Below are 14,943 nucleotides of genomic sequence, written 5' to 3'. Positions count from 1 at the left end.
CCAAGAGCTTAGATCACATAACCAATATTATCAACATTCAATATGGTCTAAACCCTATTCCCTTGAAGCCTAAGACCTTTACTTGATCTATTTATTGCTCACAATCCCAAGATAAGAAACTTCTTGAAACAGGATGTTACATAAACATTTTGTTATTTCTCTCTAACATTTTGTTATTTCTCTCTAAATCCTTCCAAATATGTAGGAAAGTTAGGAGGGAAAATGATTATTCTATTTCCTTCCTTTTCTTTCCACTTTTTTCTTTTAATGAAACTAAATAACACCAATTTATTTTGCTTTTCCCAACTTCCACCAATTTTCTTTCCTTTCCCTCGTTAAGTTAAACTCGGGAACAAAGTGTTAGCAACATGAAGCTACATGATACGATGTCTATGTGCTCAACCGATGGTCATGGGGACAAAGTGAAAAGTTCAAGACTAACTATGGAGCAAATTTATTTTAGAATAATATAGCTCACTGAGCTACAATGTTGAACCTAAAAGTCAACCTTCCATACCATTTGCACCCCAATAGTGTAAGTGAATACTAAACCTAAAACTACTCAGGTTAGTTGGACCAACTAATAAACACCCCGAATTTTCTCTCTACACCAATGATGACATCAGGTAGTTTGGTTGGTTCAAGTGTTACTTCATCAATCTCGAAATGAGGAGGAGCTCCAAAAAGGTATCAATTATTAACTAATGATTATGATGAGTTATTATTTTTGCAAGATGTTAGACAAAACCACATCATACTTCATGGCTACAAATAATGAAAGTTAGGCAAAGACGATGAAAAGTGAGACTATATGCCAAGGTTCTAAAAGCTCGCCATGGCTCCGCCATGGCGCGCCACGACTCCAAGGCTTGTACCCGCCGTCAAGCTTTGCCAAAACGACGCCTTAACTCATATATGTGTATAAAAATGAATAATAGTTGAAAATATATATAAAAATATTAATTATATAGAAAATTATCGCCTTAAGTCATGCCTTACAAACGTCATGACTCGCCAAGATTCGGAAAAGCTTGAGGCTTGACATTGCCGCCAAGTCACACCTTACGTTATTTAGAACCTTGCTATATGCAATTGAAAGAAACCAAACCTAGAGTCTCGTTGATCTTACCAATGAGTTGTAAACCCATTGGAATTAAATGAGTTTATAAATTAAAAAGGAGTTCCGAACATCAAAATGACAAAGTAACTAGTAGCTAATGGTTATGTATATGACATCGTTGGATGCATGTTGCTACTTAGAGCTTAACAAAGAAGACGATGAGGTTGAAGAAGCTCGACGCTTGATCGAAAAGAAGAAAAAAATGTTGTTTTGTTCTCAAAATATTTGGTCGTACCATTTAAATAAAAGTGTATTATTATTAATGTTATCCTTATATTTATTTGTATTATTAGTGTAAATGTTTAAAAAGTTAATAAAAGGTTATTTATATTAAAAATAATAAAATTTTGATGCAAAGATTATGCGAGTATTTTTGTAAACAAGGGTGTGGAAAGTTCCAAATGTGAATGCTTGTAGTCTTATATGGACCTCCGTAACCCACAACTGAAAGTCCGAAACACCCAATTGCTGGGTCGTTTAGAATGTAAATCAGCCCAGACCCTCACAAACAAAATCATCAAAGATCAAATCAAGCGAAGAAATAGCAAAACGATTCTTTTGTTCCGTTCAACGTCTCCTCATCTGTTCTTCCTCTACTCGCTGCAAAAAAAAAAACCCCACCAAAATGTCAACTAAATCACAAATAATCTTACTTTTGTTTTGTTAATTTCAAGAAAAAATGGGTGTTGGCGGGAATTTCTGGGATATACTTAAACCCTACGCGCGAACAGAAGGGTTCGATTTTCTAAGAAACAAAAGGGTAGCCATTGATCTATCGTATTGGATTGTTCAACATGAAACCGCAATTAAAGTACACACTCGAAACCCTCATCTCAGACTCACATTCTTCCGAACTATCAATCTGTTCTCCAAGGTAATACAAGCAATCCCTCACATTCTACTTCAAGTCATTTTTTTTTTCTGAAATACTCTGATTGAAACTTAAAATTTACCGATTTGTTTGATCACATTGGTTCAAAAGGGTGTCTGAATGGGAATTTTGGAAGTGAAAATATGATCCTGAAGATGGAACGATGGTTTTTGATGGGTTTAGGGTTTGAGAAATTCTGATTTCGATAAAGCAAGGGTATCCATGTAATTTTAATTGGGTTTTTTACTTCGCAGTTTGGTGCTTTTCCGGTGTTTGTAGCAGATGGAACCCCATCACCATTGAAGTCTCATGCAAGAATTACGAGATTCTTTCAAGCATCTGGTATTGATCCTGCAAGCTTACCAATATCAAATGGTACTTCCGTTGAGCGAAATAAAAAGTTCTCAAAATGCGTTCAAGAATGTGTGGTTAGTATCTGTATTTTGTTATAGTTTGGAGTTATTTATCACAAAAAAATCGTTTCACCATGAAAGTCATTATATTTTCTTAACAATAAATCCGACCTCTATACTCTACATATGCTTTGATTCAAAATATTTATAAAAACTCAAATATCTGTAATAACAGGAGTTGCTTGAACTTTTTGGAATCCCTGTTTTGAAAGCAAGTGGTGAAGCTGAAGGACTTTGTGCTCAATTAAATAGAGAAGGTCGTGTTGATGCTTGTATTACTTCTGATAGTGATGCTTTTCTATTTGGCGCCAAATGTGTTATTAAGCACATCAACCCCAATTCACAGGTACCTGTATATATAGATATTGTATATCTTTTTGGTTTTTAATCCAATCCGGAGATATTTGGTAAAAAGTGAAAGAAATCGTTTGATTTATTTAGAAGAAGAAAAACTTGTTTTGAATTAGATATGTAATATGACATATGGATATATATTAATGTAGGAGCCATTTGAGTGTTATGAGATGTCAGATATTGAAGGTGGATTAGGATTAAAGAGAAAACATTTGATAGGAATTGCTGTTTTGGTTGGAAATGATCATGATTCCAAAGGAGTCCAAGGGATTGGAATTGAAACTGCACTTTCATTTGTCAAATCTTTCAATGAAGATGAGGTTTTAGATAGGTTTGAATCATTTTTTTCTTCATCATTTCACATCTTTTTAAACCCAAATTCCAAAAAAAAACCATTATATTTTGGGTAGTTTAGTGGTTTATTCAATAGTATTTTTCCAAATTAACCATTTTGATATAAGTGGTTAAACTACAAAATTGCCCAAAATGTAATTTTTTTTTTTTCTGTAATTTTGGCTCTATTTGTAACACTTAACACCAAAAGCTCAAAGTTACATCAACAACTCAATAAGATCAACTTACATATGTGGTGCATGTTATTTGACTATTTTGCCCATGATGGATGTTTAAATAGGTTATGTGCATTAGGAAGTGGAGACATGCTTTCTATGATGGGGTGCAAGGGCGATTCCGTCATTAATTTAGATGACAACTCAACGAAAATAAAGTTATCTCATTGTTCATTATGTGGGCATCCTGGAAGCAAGAGATCTCATCTTAAAGATTCTTGTGAAGTTTGCAGTTCAAGTAATAATCACAAAGGCTGTGTGCAAAAACCGATTGGGTTTAAATGTGATTGCTTATCATGTCATCAGGTATTTTATTTATTTATTTATAGCATCCTACTTTCATTTCTTTCTTATTAAGACATTCTACTTTTAATGTTTTTCTTATTTGAGCATTATACTTTGAAAATCATTCCATTTATAGTAAGTAGTAAAACTAAAGTTATTTTCAATATCCAGCATCCTACTTTCATTTCTTTCTATTTTTAATGTTTTTCTTATTAGAGCATTCAACTTTGAAAAATCTATCCATTTATAGGAGTGAAATGTTGAGAAATGAAAGGAGGATGCCAAAATAAAGAAATAAAAAAAAAATAAAAGTATGTTGCTCTCTCTAATATTGCTTGCGTTATGTAAGGTTAAATAACAACTATGACTAATTTTGATCAACTGATTATCTGATTCTGATTTATTTTTGAGTGATATATTATATAGGATAAGAAAGAAAAGGAACAAAAGAAGAATGAAGCTTGGAAAATGAGAGTATGCAATAAAATCGCCTCAGAGCCAAACTTTCCAAATAAAGCAATCATTCAAATGTATTTAAGCAACAACCACACCAATTTCAATGGTAATTTCCAAAGCATCAATATTTTTTCAATGTCATTTTTTCTGTTTATTGTAACATTTTACTTTGTAAAATCTACTTAATTATTGCAATGTCATTTGAATAAAAAACAATTTTCGTTGCTATAATTAGTAATTAGGTAGGGTTTTCAAAATATGATGACTTAATAAGTAAAAAGATGAAAGTACATGAAAGATAATTCCCTATAAATACTTTGTTAAGATCTGTAAGGGGAAAAATTACAAAAAAAAACATTAATGATTTGGCTATATTGGGTATAGATTTTAGTAATTAGAATCTTTTGATAGGAAAAGAAAAATAAAAGTATGATGCTATAATAAAAAATCGATCGAAGTACGTTGCTATATCTTGCATTTAACCTTTCTTTATACTTCATATCCACTCCTAACTTTTTATTTTATTTTTAATTTTTAGATGCAGAACCATTTATATCATGGAAAAATCCAAACACGGAAATGCTCATCGATTATATAGGTTATAAGCTAAATTGGGAACCCTCTTTCACACGACAAAAACTCTTTCCACTTTTGTCCAACATTTTCTTGAGAAATAAAGCCAAAAATCAAGAAACCGGATTATTACATGGACAATACGAGTTTGACTTCATTCAAAGAACAAAGACAAGATTGGGTCATAAACTCTATGTGGTCAAATGGACAAAACATGGTCAAATAGTCAACTCTCATATCCCTACAACACCTTCAAAAGATTCTCAAGTTCAAGAATATGATGATGATGATGATATTGATGAATCGGTTAATAATGTTTGTGTTGATATTGATAACGAGTGTGTGATGACTGATGAAAATATGGATCTTGTTATGGATGCATATCCACAAAAGGTTAATCAATTTATACAACAAAAGGTTAGAATTTCTCTTTTTTATTTTTAGTATATTGGTCTCAAAAAAAGGTTAATAAGTTTATACAAAAAAACTTTCAGGAGTTAAAAGAATCAAAATCGAAGAAAAAAGGGAGAGCAAAATCTACATCAACACCCGAGAATTCAATATCACCATCATCAAGAAGTGTTCAACTTAGTATAAAAGAGTTCTATCGTTCATCTAAAGGAGAATCTATGGAGAAGTTGAAAGACAATGATTCTTCTACTACAGTAAAAAGGAATGTTACAAGGGGTAATTTCTCAAAATCTGCAAGGCGTCGCTTGCTTTTTGACTAGTTTTGTGAAAATGTAGGTGGATTTGTATGTGTATAGTTTGTTTTGTGTTACTCGGTAGTGAAATTCCTAGTTTACCCTTTATGGTTTAGTATCGTGTGTTTCATCTTGTAAAGGTTAAATGTTTGTTTATGCAAGATGTTTCATTTTTTTTTTACTCAATTTATGCAACAAAATGAGTTTTTTTAGATTCCTTTTGGCAAAAATTGCTTGAAGCTGGAAACTAAATGTTGTAGCTTTTATTTGAGTAAATTACACGAATGGTCCTTATGGTTTGGGGTAATTTGTGTGCTTGGTCCCTAACTTATTTTTTAACTCGGAAAGTCCCTACTGTTTGCTTTTGTTACGCGCTTGGTCCCAACTGTTTCTTTTTGTTACGCGATTTGTCCTTGTCTTATCTAAAAATATTATTATTTAAATATGAAAACATTGTAGGATATGTAAAGTAAGGTGAGTGGGGTTGAGATTGGGGTGTGTTTATTTAAATATTTTAAAAAATCAAGAGCAAAATAGTTTTTTTAGGTAAGACAAGGACCAAGCATGTAACAAAAACAAACAGGAAGGATCTTCCGAGTTAAAAAAATAAGTTAGGGACTAAACTCGCAAATTACCCTAAACCATAAGCACCATTTGTGTAATTTACTTCTTTTATTTGTATAGAAACGATTTGTCGAAGTAAGAGTTTAAAAGGTGTCAAATTAGATAAAAAGACATCCTAAAAAACTCAAAATTGAAACATAAAAGCTAAAAGCTTCTTGACAAACATACCCGCAATATATATATATATATATATATATATATATATATATGTGTGTGTTTTTTGTTTTCGGATCAAATTGTGGTAACCAATTACTCGATGTGACAATTACATTGGTTAAATGTTTATTTATATAACAGTGTTTTATTTTATTACAAATATTTGATTGATCGTTGATAAGATACCTAAAATATCCATTTATAGTGACAATAGGAAATTTTTGTGGACATAATTGGATATGACAAAAGAGGCCACCTTACAAATTAGAAAGGATCAAAACTAGCGACGAAAAAGAATCGTGAAACAACTATTTATCATATTCTTATAAAATTGAAGTCTGAAACAAGATATAAAAAAGTATCAACAGTCAAATCAATGGCAGAGTCAGATTCAAAGTTGAGGGGTATCCCAAACTGTGTTCAAGTTTCTCGATTTTCCAAACTCGGTTTCGGGTTTAAACCCAAACCCATTCAAAAGTTTAACTTGTTGAGAATTAAGAAGCTTATGATGTTTATAATAACAGATGTATAAGAGTTATGTTTCATTATATGATCGATGTGGGACAATTTTAAATTTTTTAAAAAACAAGTTAAAAAACTAATAAACAAAATAAAATAAACGAATGTAACAACAAAGATTCGAAATAGAGACCTCAACTTTAAAAGTTCAACACTTATCCACATGGACAAATCAATATTTGTGCATAATGTTCACAACATCATAATATAATAGGTATAATCTCTATACAGCTATAGAAAAGAAACTGCGAAAATAAAAGAAAATAAATATTTGCAAGAAGATTTGAACTTGCAACCGACAGAAACATCCCCTAACACCTTAATAATGTGACAATGACATTGGTTAAATTGTGGTAACCAATTAGTTGATAATGTGACAATAACATTGGTTAAATGTTTATTTATATAACGGTGTTTTATTTTATTACTAATATTTGATTGATTGTTGATAAGAACCTAAAATGCCCTTTTATGGTGACAATAGGAAATTTTTGTGGATATAATTGGATATGACAAAAGAGGCCACCTTACAAATTAGAAAGGATCAAAACTAGTGACGAAAAAGAATAGTGAAACAACTATTTGTCATATTCTTATAAAGTTGAAGGGGTAATTAGGAATATCATTTTCATGTTCATATTGAAATTTGAAACAAGAAATAAAGAAGTATCACAACTATGAATGTTTGACTAACAGTCAAATGTTTTTGTATGAGCAAAATGGTCATTTAGGCTACTATAATGATTTAGATTTGTTGTTGATGAAAAGTTTGTTAAGGCTTAAGGGCAAAATGGTTGTTTAGGTGGTGGTTGTATGAGAAGTGTAAATGAGTAGCTTTTAAATGGTTAATCATAAATGAAGATACTATCCTTACCTTTTATCCTTATAAATAAATAAAAAAGGTATGTTGGCGTATTTATGTTTTTAACTTTTTTCATTTAATTGATTTAATTGATCAAGTACCGCTATAAATGGTTGAATGAAATAAATTTGTGGTCTCATTTTTATATTATTGTATGTTTGTTTTGTCACTTTTGCATGTCATGCAATCGTCAATTTCGCAACATCATCTTCCCATTTTCTACAAATGCCAACTATTTATTTTATTTTTCTATAAAATACCATTAATACACCGGTATTTTCCGAATACAATCCATGTTGCTTACAGTTTAGATGATATATTTTTTTTAAACAATAGTATTTTGTTAAAATATTATAAATCGTTGACCATTTATGACATTAACCTAAAATATATAGAAATGACCTAAATTTAAAAGAAACTTGTGTTATAAAATGTATGGTATTAGATTATGTTTGACAGACTAGATGATAAATGAAAGTAGCTAGCTAATAAAATACGATGATTGGCAAACTAGCTGACAAGCTAGTTAAAAAATATATAAAATGACATAAAAAACATGTAGATATTGGGTATTTTTTATTAACTGATAAATAGTATGTTTGAAAGAATTTAAATAAAAAACTCAAAATAACCTGAATAGATTTTTTAAAAAGTTAACTTATAAATTAATTTTTAGTTTGTTACACATAACAAACTAAAAAACCACCAAAAACAAGTTATTTGTATACGTCAAATAGGGGTGTAAATGAGACGAGCCTAACCAAGCTCGAGCTCGGCTCGGTTAAAATTTTCAAGGCTTGAGCTTGAGCTCGGCTCGTTTCGAGCTTAATATTTAAAGATCGAGATCGACTCGTTAGGATTTAAAAAGATTGAGCTCGGCTCGTTTGGCAGACGAGCCTAAACGAGCCTAAGCTCGGCTCGAGCTCAGCTTTTTAATTTGTGCAGACAAGCTCGTTTAAGCTTCTGGGGCACTGGGCCTTCTTGTGGTCCCGCGGATTGCAGTGAAAACATATCAAGTCTGATCCCTGGGTGATGGTAGCAGTACAATCTCTGCTAAAATGACCAGTCCGACCGCACCGGAAGCAGCCAGACTCACCACCACTACCACTCCTGCACGCGCCCCCGTGCGTCCTACCATGCTTTCCGCATCGACTGCTGTCCTGATGATCCCTCGATCTTGAATCCGATCCCGTGGGCCTTTTGCCCGAACTCGCGGCTACCTGAACCTCATCCGACTTCCTTTTCCGGATCTGCTCCAAATCAATTTCCCTCTCCCTGGCCCGAGAAATCATATCTTCCAGCGTCTTACACCCGGACCTGCTCACGAACTCTCTGATGTCATACCTCAGCATCTCATGATATCGTGCTTTCTTCATCTCCTCATCCGCGACATACTGCGGAACAAGAAGGGCTCTCTCCCTGAACTTGGCGGTGATCTCCGCCACAGTCTCAGTAGTCTGCGTCAAATCCTGAAACTCCCGGGCCAACTGCTGCACCTCAATAATCGGCGAAAACTCCGCTTTGAACCTAGCTGAGAAATCACTCCAAGTCATCGCGTCCAACGTGTCATCATCACCCAAAGTATGACCAATCTCTTCCCACCAATCCCTCGCTCTTTCCTTCAGAAGACAGGAAGCGAGTCTGACCTTGTCCTCCTCAGGATACCGGCTCGTACGGAATGCGTTGGCAACATTAGCCAACCATCTGCTGCTAGCGATGGGGTCCCTAGCCCCATGATAATCTGGTGTCCCGTAAGCCCTGAACTCCCGAAATGTCAAGGTACGCGCTCCCAACAAAGCCATCATCTCAGTACGGAAGGCTCCCAGCCTCTCGTCCAAAATCTCCAATATCCCCTCCTTGACCGTGCCAAAGATCACAGGAGTCTGAGCTAGAATACTGCACGTAACCTCGGCTGATATCAACTCTCTCATTCACTCCTCGAGCTTCTCGGCCCCTAAACCCGAGCCCAATCCCTCTCCAGCGCCTGATCCGCCCGTTGGTCCCTCTTGCAATGTTACCATACTGAAACATATAACATAACCATTATCAGAATACTCCTCACTGCTGCGAGACCAAACATACTCACTACCAGGTTCCTGGTCTTGTCTCGGCCTTTCCCGAATCGAGTGCGGATCCTCTGCTTTCACTAGTACGGGCCCATACTACCTTCCACATCTATCCGTACTTTCCTCAAGAACTGCTTTGACTCCACCAGGTCCCTTTTCTACTTCTACTGCTCCCAGCACTACCTCATCCTAGGCTTACCCTAGGGAAACCTCTGACTCAACTCAAACCAGCCCTCAGCTGCTGAAGGTCCCCTTGTGATGCCAATTAGCCATCACATGGATACCGTCACATGTGATGAGGCTCAGATAATCCTTCAAGTAGAGGACTCGTTCCTACAACGGCTGGACTCAAACAAGAGCTGCGCAATAGGACCAAATCCAACACTCTGAGATTATCCAACCCTGATCACATGTGACGTACCGTATCCACCTAATGGCTAACTCCTATCACTCAGAATCCCACCATGCACAAAGCAAGCAGCATTTAGACAAAGGGAAAATCTAACCATAACATACTCAAGCAATCATATCCACATAGCAAGAATCCAAACTAGCATGCAACACAACTCATAAACTCAGGCATAACCTAAACAGGCTATCCTACTACTATCTATTCAGCACTATCATGTATATCAAAAGCACATATAATAGGCACATAAGGCATCATCCCTAGATCCTTAGTCCTAATCTAGCATGCTGTTCTATTAACTGGTAATCAAAACATAGACTTGTATGGGTATTTTGGGGTACTTACTTGAGCTCGGTTGATTGCATGCACCACACCTCTTTTCTCTTTTCAAAGTTCTTTTCTTTCTGAATTCTTTTTACTTTTCTAAAACCATTTTCTTTCTCAAAACTCTCTTTTTACAAAACTGTCTTTTTGTTTTGAAAAATCCCATACCAAATCCTCAGTTTGAGTTTAGACACACCCGAGAGCATGTCCAAATCCCTCAAACCAAGGCTCTGATATCAACTTGTAACGATCCAAAATTTAAGACCAAAAATTTCTTTTAATAAATCATTACTTAAAGTAAAGTCATCATTCCAAAACATAATATGAGTATAAGTTTTCAAAACACATGTTCATTATCAGAGTAAACATTCCCAGGCTGTCTAATCTATGGTGTGTGCCATGCGATCACCCCGAGCTCTTCCCTCCGCTACCTGAAACCAAAACTGAAAACCATAAGCACGAAGCTTAGTGAGTTCCCCACCCTACCACATACCATGCATAACCACATATTGCACATAATGGGCCACGCCTGCTATCTTGGGCCTCGCCTCTACCTCGGGCCTCGACCGCTACAACGGCCGCACCGCTCCAGGCCCCGCCTGGCTTCGAGCCCCGCTCGGATACATATCTGTTTTACTTAGGACTCGCCTGTCACAGGGCCTCGCCCGCCAACAAATAATAACACATAAACATATCACAACACATAACTAAACACATACAACTGGTTCTTTCCTAAGGCCTCGCCCATGTCCTGCTACTGATGAGTCATGGCACCCCGTCCACGCACCTAATGGTAGTGAGATACGGCCCCAACCCACCCTCACTTCTTCCCTAACTTGGGCCTCGCCCCTGCTCTGCTACTAGTGAGATGTGGAACCCCATCCAAACTCTGCTATTGGTGAGATACGGGACCTCGCCCACACTCACCTCCCTACCAGGCACATACATGTATCACACATACAACAAGTATAAACTATCATATAAACAAATCCTTAGGCACCCGCCCGCTATTACTGGACCTCGTCCTGGAAAACCATACTAGCACACTATGCCTAGGGCTAATCCCCGGGTCTTCTACTCATAACTACATGGGCCGGCATTGTGGCCTTAGACCCATTCACATAAGGGAAACTCACCTGCACTGGCTGAGTCGGTCGCTTACTCCTCGACCCGGATCCCGCTCGAACTCGCCGAGTCCCTCCTTGGACTCGCCGAGTCTACCCTTAAAATTAGGGCTTTTCTTTCCTTTCTTGGCCTTCAAAACTTTTGGTGTTACAAGGAGATGGCGCGGTAGCAGCACATCACACACACGCTTTGTATTCCGCACTATGAGATCTTCCTGGGGATTTGTACTCTGATTTTATTGTGTTTTTTATAAACTGGTTTCTAGACACGCACATCTTTTATGAAATGATATGATCAGTGAATGTTTTGCTATGTATGTGTATTTAAAAATGAAATTTTGGCTCCTATTTTCGGGATGTTACAAGTTGGTATCAGAGCCCTGGTTTGAGGGATTCGGACACACCTCCGGGGGTGTCTGGACTCAAATCGAGGGATTAAAAAAATTTGAAAAAAATGTGTTTTCTAAGAGTAATTTTTAAGAAGAAACGAAGTGTGTGATGTGCGCGACCGACCGAGCTCAAGTATTCCCCAATGTACCCATATGAGTTTATATATGTTTATCAGTTCCTGTGAAACAACATGCTAGAATAGGACTAAGGATCTAGGAGTGATGCCTTATGTGCCTGATTTATGTGCCTCAGTATATGAAATTGCATGATAGGATTGAGTAGACAATAGTAGGATAGCCTGTTTAGGTTATGCCTGATAGCATGAGCTTAGCATTGTATGCTAGTACAGTTTCCCATTATGAGGATGGAATTGCTTGAGTAGCCTCCAATGTCTGAATGCTGCTTGCTTTGTGCTTTGTGGGACTCTAAGTGATGGGAATTAGCCATTAGGTGAATGCATCATGTCACATGCGAACATGGTTGAATAATCTCAGAGTGCTAGACTTGGCCCTATTGCGCAACTCTTGTCTGAGTCTAACCGTTGTAGGGACGAGTCTTTTACTTGAAGGATTATTTGAGCCTCGCCACATGTGATGGTATTTAGGTGATGGCTAATTGGCATCACAAGGAGACTTTCAGCAGCTGAGGACTGGATCGGGTATAGTAAGAGGATTCCGTAGAGCAAGCCTAGGATGGGAGTAGCAGAAATTATTAGCAGTAATAGTGACTTGGTGGAGTCAATGCAGTACTTGAGGAAAGTACGGATATATGTGGAAGGTAGTATGGGCCCGTACTACAGGAAGCAGAGGATCCGTACTCGAATCAAGGAAGGCTGAGATGAGACCAGGAAACTTGTGGTAGTCGTGATCCCTTGAGATATATCAGTGTTCCTGACATTTTTATGTTGTGTTTCAGAATGGTGGTGTTGCGCCCTAGACTAGCAGTTGGCAGTTCAGGAGAGGGATCGGGTTCGGGATCCGGTTCCGAGCCGGTGGATGAGGGGCTACGCGATTTCATCGCGTCAGAGATCACCAGGGGCATCCTTGAGTCAACCCCCATTATCTTCGGGTCGATCAAGGAAGGGATAGTTGAGTTGATGGAGGATCGCCTTCGAGCATTCAGGAGCGACATGGCATCTGGCCAGTCAGGATACCGCACACTGTCCTTTAAGGACTTCAGGGGCAGTGGTGCGCCAGATTTTCACGGGGCGAAGGACCCCATAGCTGCCAGGCGATGGATTGCCGACATTGAGTCTGCACAAATGATTAGCTTTTGCCCTGAGGGGTCGAAGGTGTGGTTTGCGGCAGGGTGTTCACGAGATTGAGCTAGGGATTGGTGGGAGTCCGTGAGTGACTCGTTGGGAGCCTCGACTATCGAGGCTATGACCTGGTCGGACTTCGCGACCAGGTTCAGGACAGAGTTTGCGCCGGTTGTCGAGCTTCAGTAGCTGGCCAGGGAGTTCTTGGATATGAGGCAGATGATGGAGACTGTGGCGGAGATCACCACCAAGTTCCGGGAGAGGGCATTGTTGGTGCCCCAGTATGCGGGTGATGAGGACATGAGGAGGACTCGCTACCATGACATGCTCCGAGCGGATATTCGAGAGCATGTTAGTTTTTCAGCTTGCCCTACCTTGGACTCTATGACTGCCAAGGCGAGGGAGAGAGAGATAGATCTGGAGCACATCCAGAAGAGGAAGACAGAGGTGGGACAGACATGAGGGGCTTCGGGGAAGAAGCCCAAGGGATCAGATGGTAGGCCGAAAGGCTAGTCAGGACCAAGCCGCTGCAGGAAATGCGGCAAGCCTCATGAGGGGTCATGTAGACTGGGATCGTCGGGCTGCTATAAGTGCAGCAAGTCGGGGCATTTCAGTAGGGATTGTACCGCCCCTGCACCTGTGATACAGACGTCCGAGTTGCTGTGTTTCCACTGCAACCAGAGGGGCCACAAGAAGGCCAATTTCCCTCAGTTGATAGCACCTGCGCCAGTGAAGGCGCCAACTCCAGCGACCCCGCGGATCACTGATGGCCGGCAGGGCAAGGCAAAGGCTCTAGTGGTGAGGAGCTGGGCATTTCAGCTGACTATCGAGGAGGCACGCGCCGCACCCGATGTGGTGACGGGTATGATTCTTTCCCTCTATTTCTTTTTCATGTTGTTATGTTATTGATATGTGCTCTGTGTATATGCTTTAGGATCGTTCCATGTGAACGGTATCCTTATTCAGGTGTTGTTTGACTCGGGTGCTACCCGATCGTTTGTTTCTCTTGCGCTTAGCAAGAAGTTTACTGAGTCTTCAGGCATGTTGGATTGCCCTTTAGAGGTAGAGATCGCTGATGATCGATCGGTGCGGGCATCCGCGATGTTCTGAGATTATTCGAGGAGCGCTACTTGGTGGATTTGGTTCCCATTCCGTTGCGGGGGTACAAGGTAATTATAGGCATGGATTGGTTGAGCCCTAACGGGGCGGTGATAGATTGCACATAGCAGCTAGTGCCGATCAGGACCCCAAGTGGGGGAGAGTTGGTGATGCATGGCGAGAGGCCACAACATGGACCCACAGTATGTTCAGCAGCGAGAGCTAGGTGCTACCTTCAGCAGGGTTGCGCAGGGTATGTCGCGTATGTTGTGGATACCCGGGAGGCGGGTAAGGCGACGGTGAACGAGGTTCCAGTGGTGCGAGACTACGCTGATGTGTTCCCGAAGGAGCTTCCTGGAATACCTTCGGAGCGATAGGTAGAGTTCAGGATCGACCTAGTCCCTGGTGCGGCTCCGATAGCCAAGGCACCGTATTGGTTGGCTCCTCCTGAGATGCAGGAGTTGTAAACACAACTACGGGAGCTGTTAGACAAAGGATTCATTAGACCGAGCAGTTCACCCTGGGGAGCCCCGATCCTGTTTGTGAAAAAGAAGGATGGGTCGCATCGGATGTGTATAGATTACCGGGAGCTGAATAAGGTAACGTTGAAGAACTGTTACCCACTTCTGAGGATTGATGACCTCTTTGATCAGTTGCAGGGGGCATCTTGGTTCTCCAAGATCGATTTGCGTTCAGGTTATCATCAGATGAGGGTCAGAGAGGAGGATGTGCAGAAGACCGTGTTTCGAACGCGTTATGGCCATTATG

The 14,943-nt window shown here is 38.9% G+C and overlaps 1 protein-coding gene across 1 annotated transcript; it reads left to right on the top strand.

Moving 5' to 3' along the window:
• The first annotated feature begins 1,585 nt into the window (after positions 1–1,585).
• Positions 1,586–5,526, top strand: LOC145037852 (5'-3' exonuclease family protein). Its single transcript, XM_078986600.1, has 8 exons — positions 1,586–1,994; positions 2,246–2,419; positions 2,580–2,750; positions 2,908–3,089; positions 3,393–3,633; positions 4,039–4,174; positions 4,607–5,058; positions 5,136–5,526. The coding sequence occupies exons 1-8, from the start codon at positions 1,800–1,802 to the stop codon at positions 5,370–5,372; spliced, it is 1,788 nt and encodes a 595-aa protein (XP_078842726.1). The 5' UTR covers positions 1,586–1,799; the 3' UTR covers positions 5,373–5,526.
• Positions 5,527–14,943: the final 9,417 nt, after the last annotated feature.

The sequence above is a fragment of the Lactuca saligna genome, chromosome 3 (genome assembly GCF_052625555.1).
Source record: "Lactuca saligna cultivar CGN05327 chromosome 3, ASM5262555v1, whole genome shotgun sequence".
In the NCBI taxonomy this organism is placed as follows: Eukaryota; Viridiplantae; Streptophyta; class Magnoliopsida; order Asterales; family Asteraceae; genus Lactuca; species Lactuca saligna.
The sequence above is the reverse complement of the archived record's forward strand: the minus strand, read 5'-3'. Positions and strand labels throughout refer to the sequence as shown.

What these genes read in the sequence shown, in the direction of transcription:
- LOC145037852 (XM_078986600.1), top strand. Translation starts at nt 1,800, where the DNA reads ATGGGTGTTGGCGGGAATTTCTGGGATATACTTAAACCCTACGCGCGA. An exon ending in AATGCGTTCAAGAATGTGTG is followed by an intron (nt 2,420 to 2,579) that starts GTTAGTATCTGT and finishes CTGTAATAACAG; the next exon opens with GAGTTGCTTGAACTTTTTGG. An exon ending in ATTGCTTATCATGTCATCAG is followed by an intron (nt 3,634 to 4,038) that starts GTATTTTATTTA and finishes TATATTATATAG; the next exon opens with GATAAGAAAGAAAAGGAACA.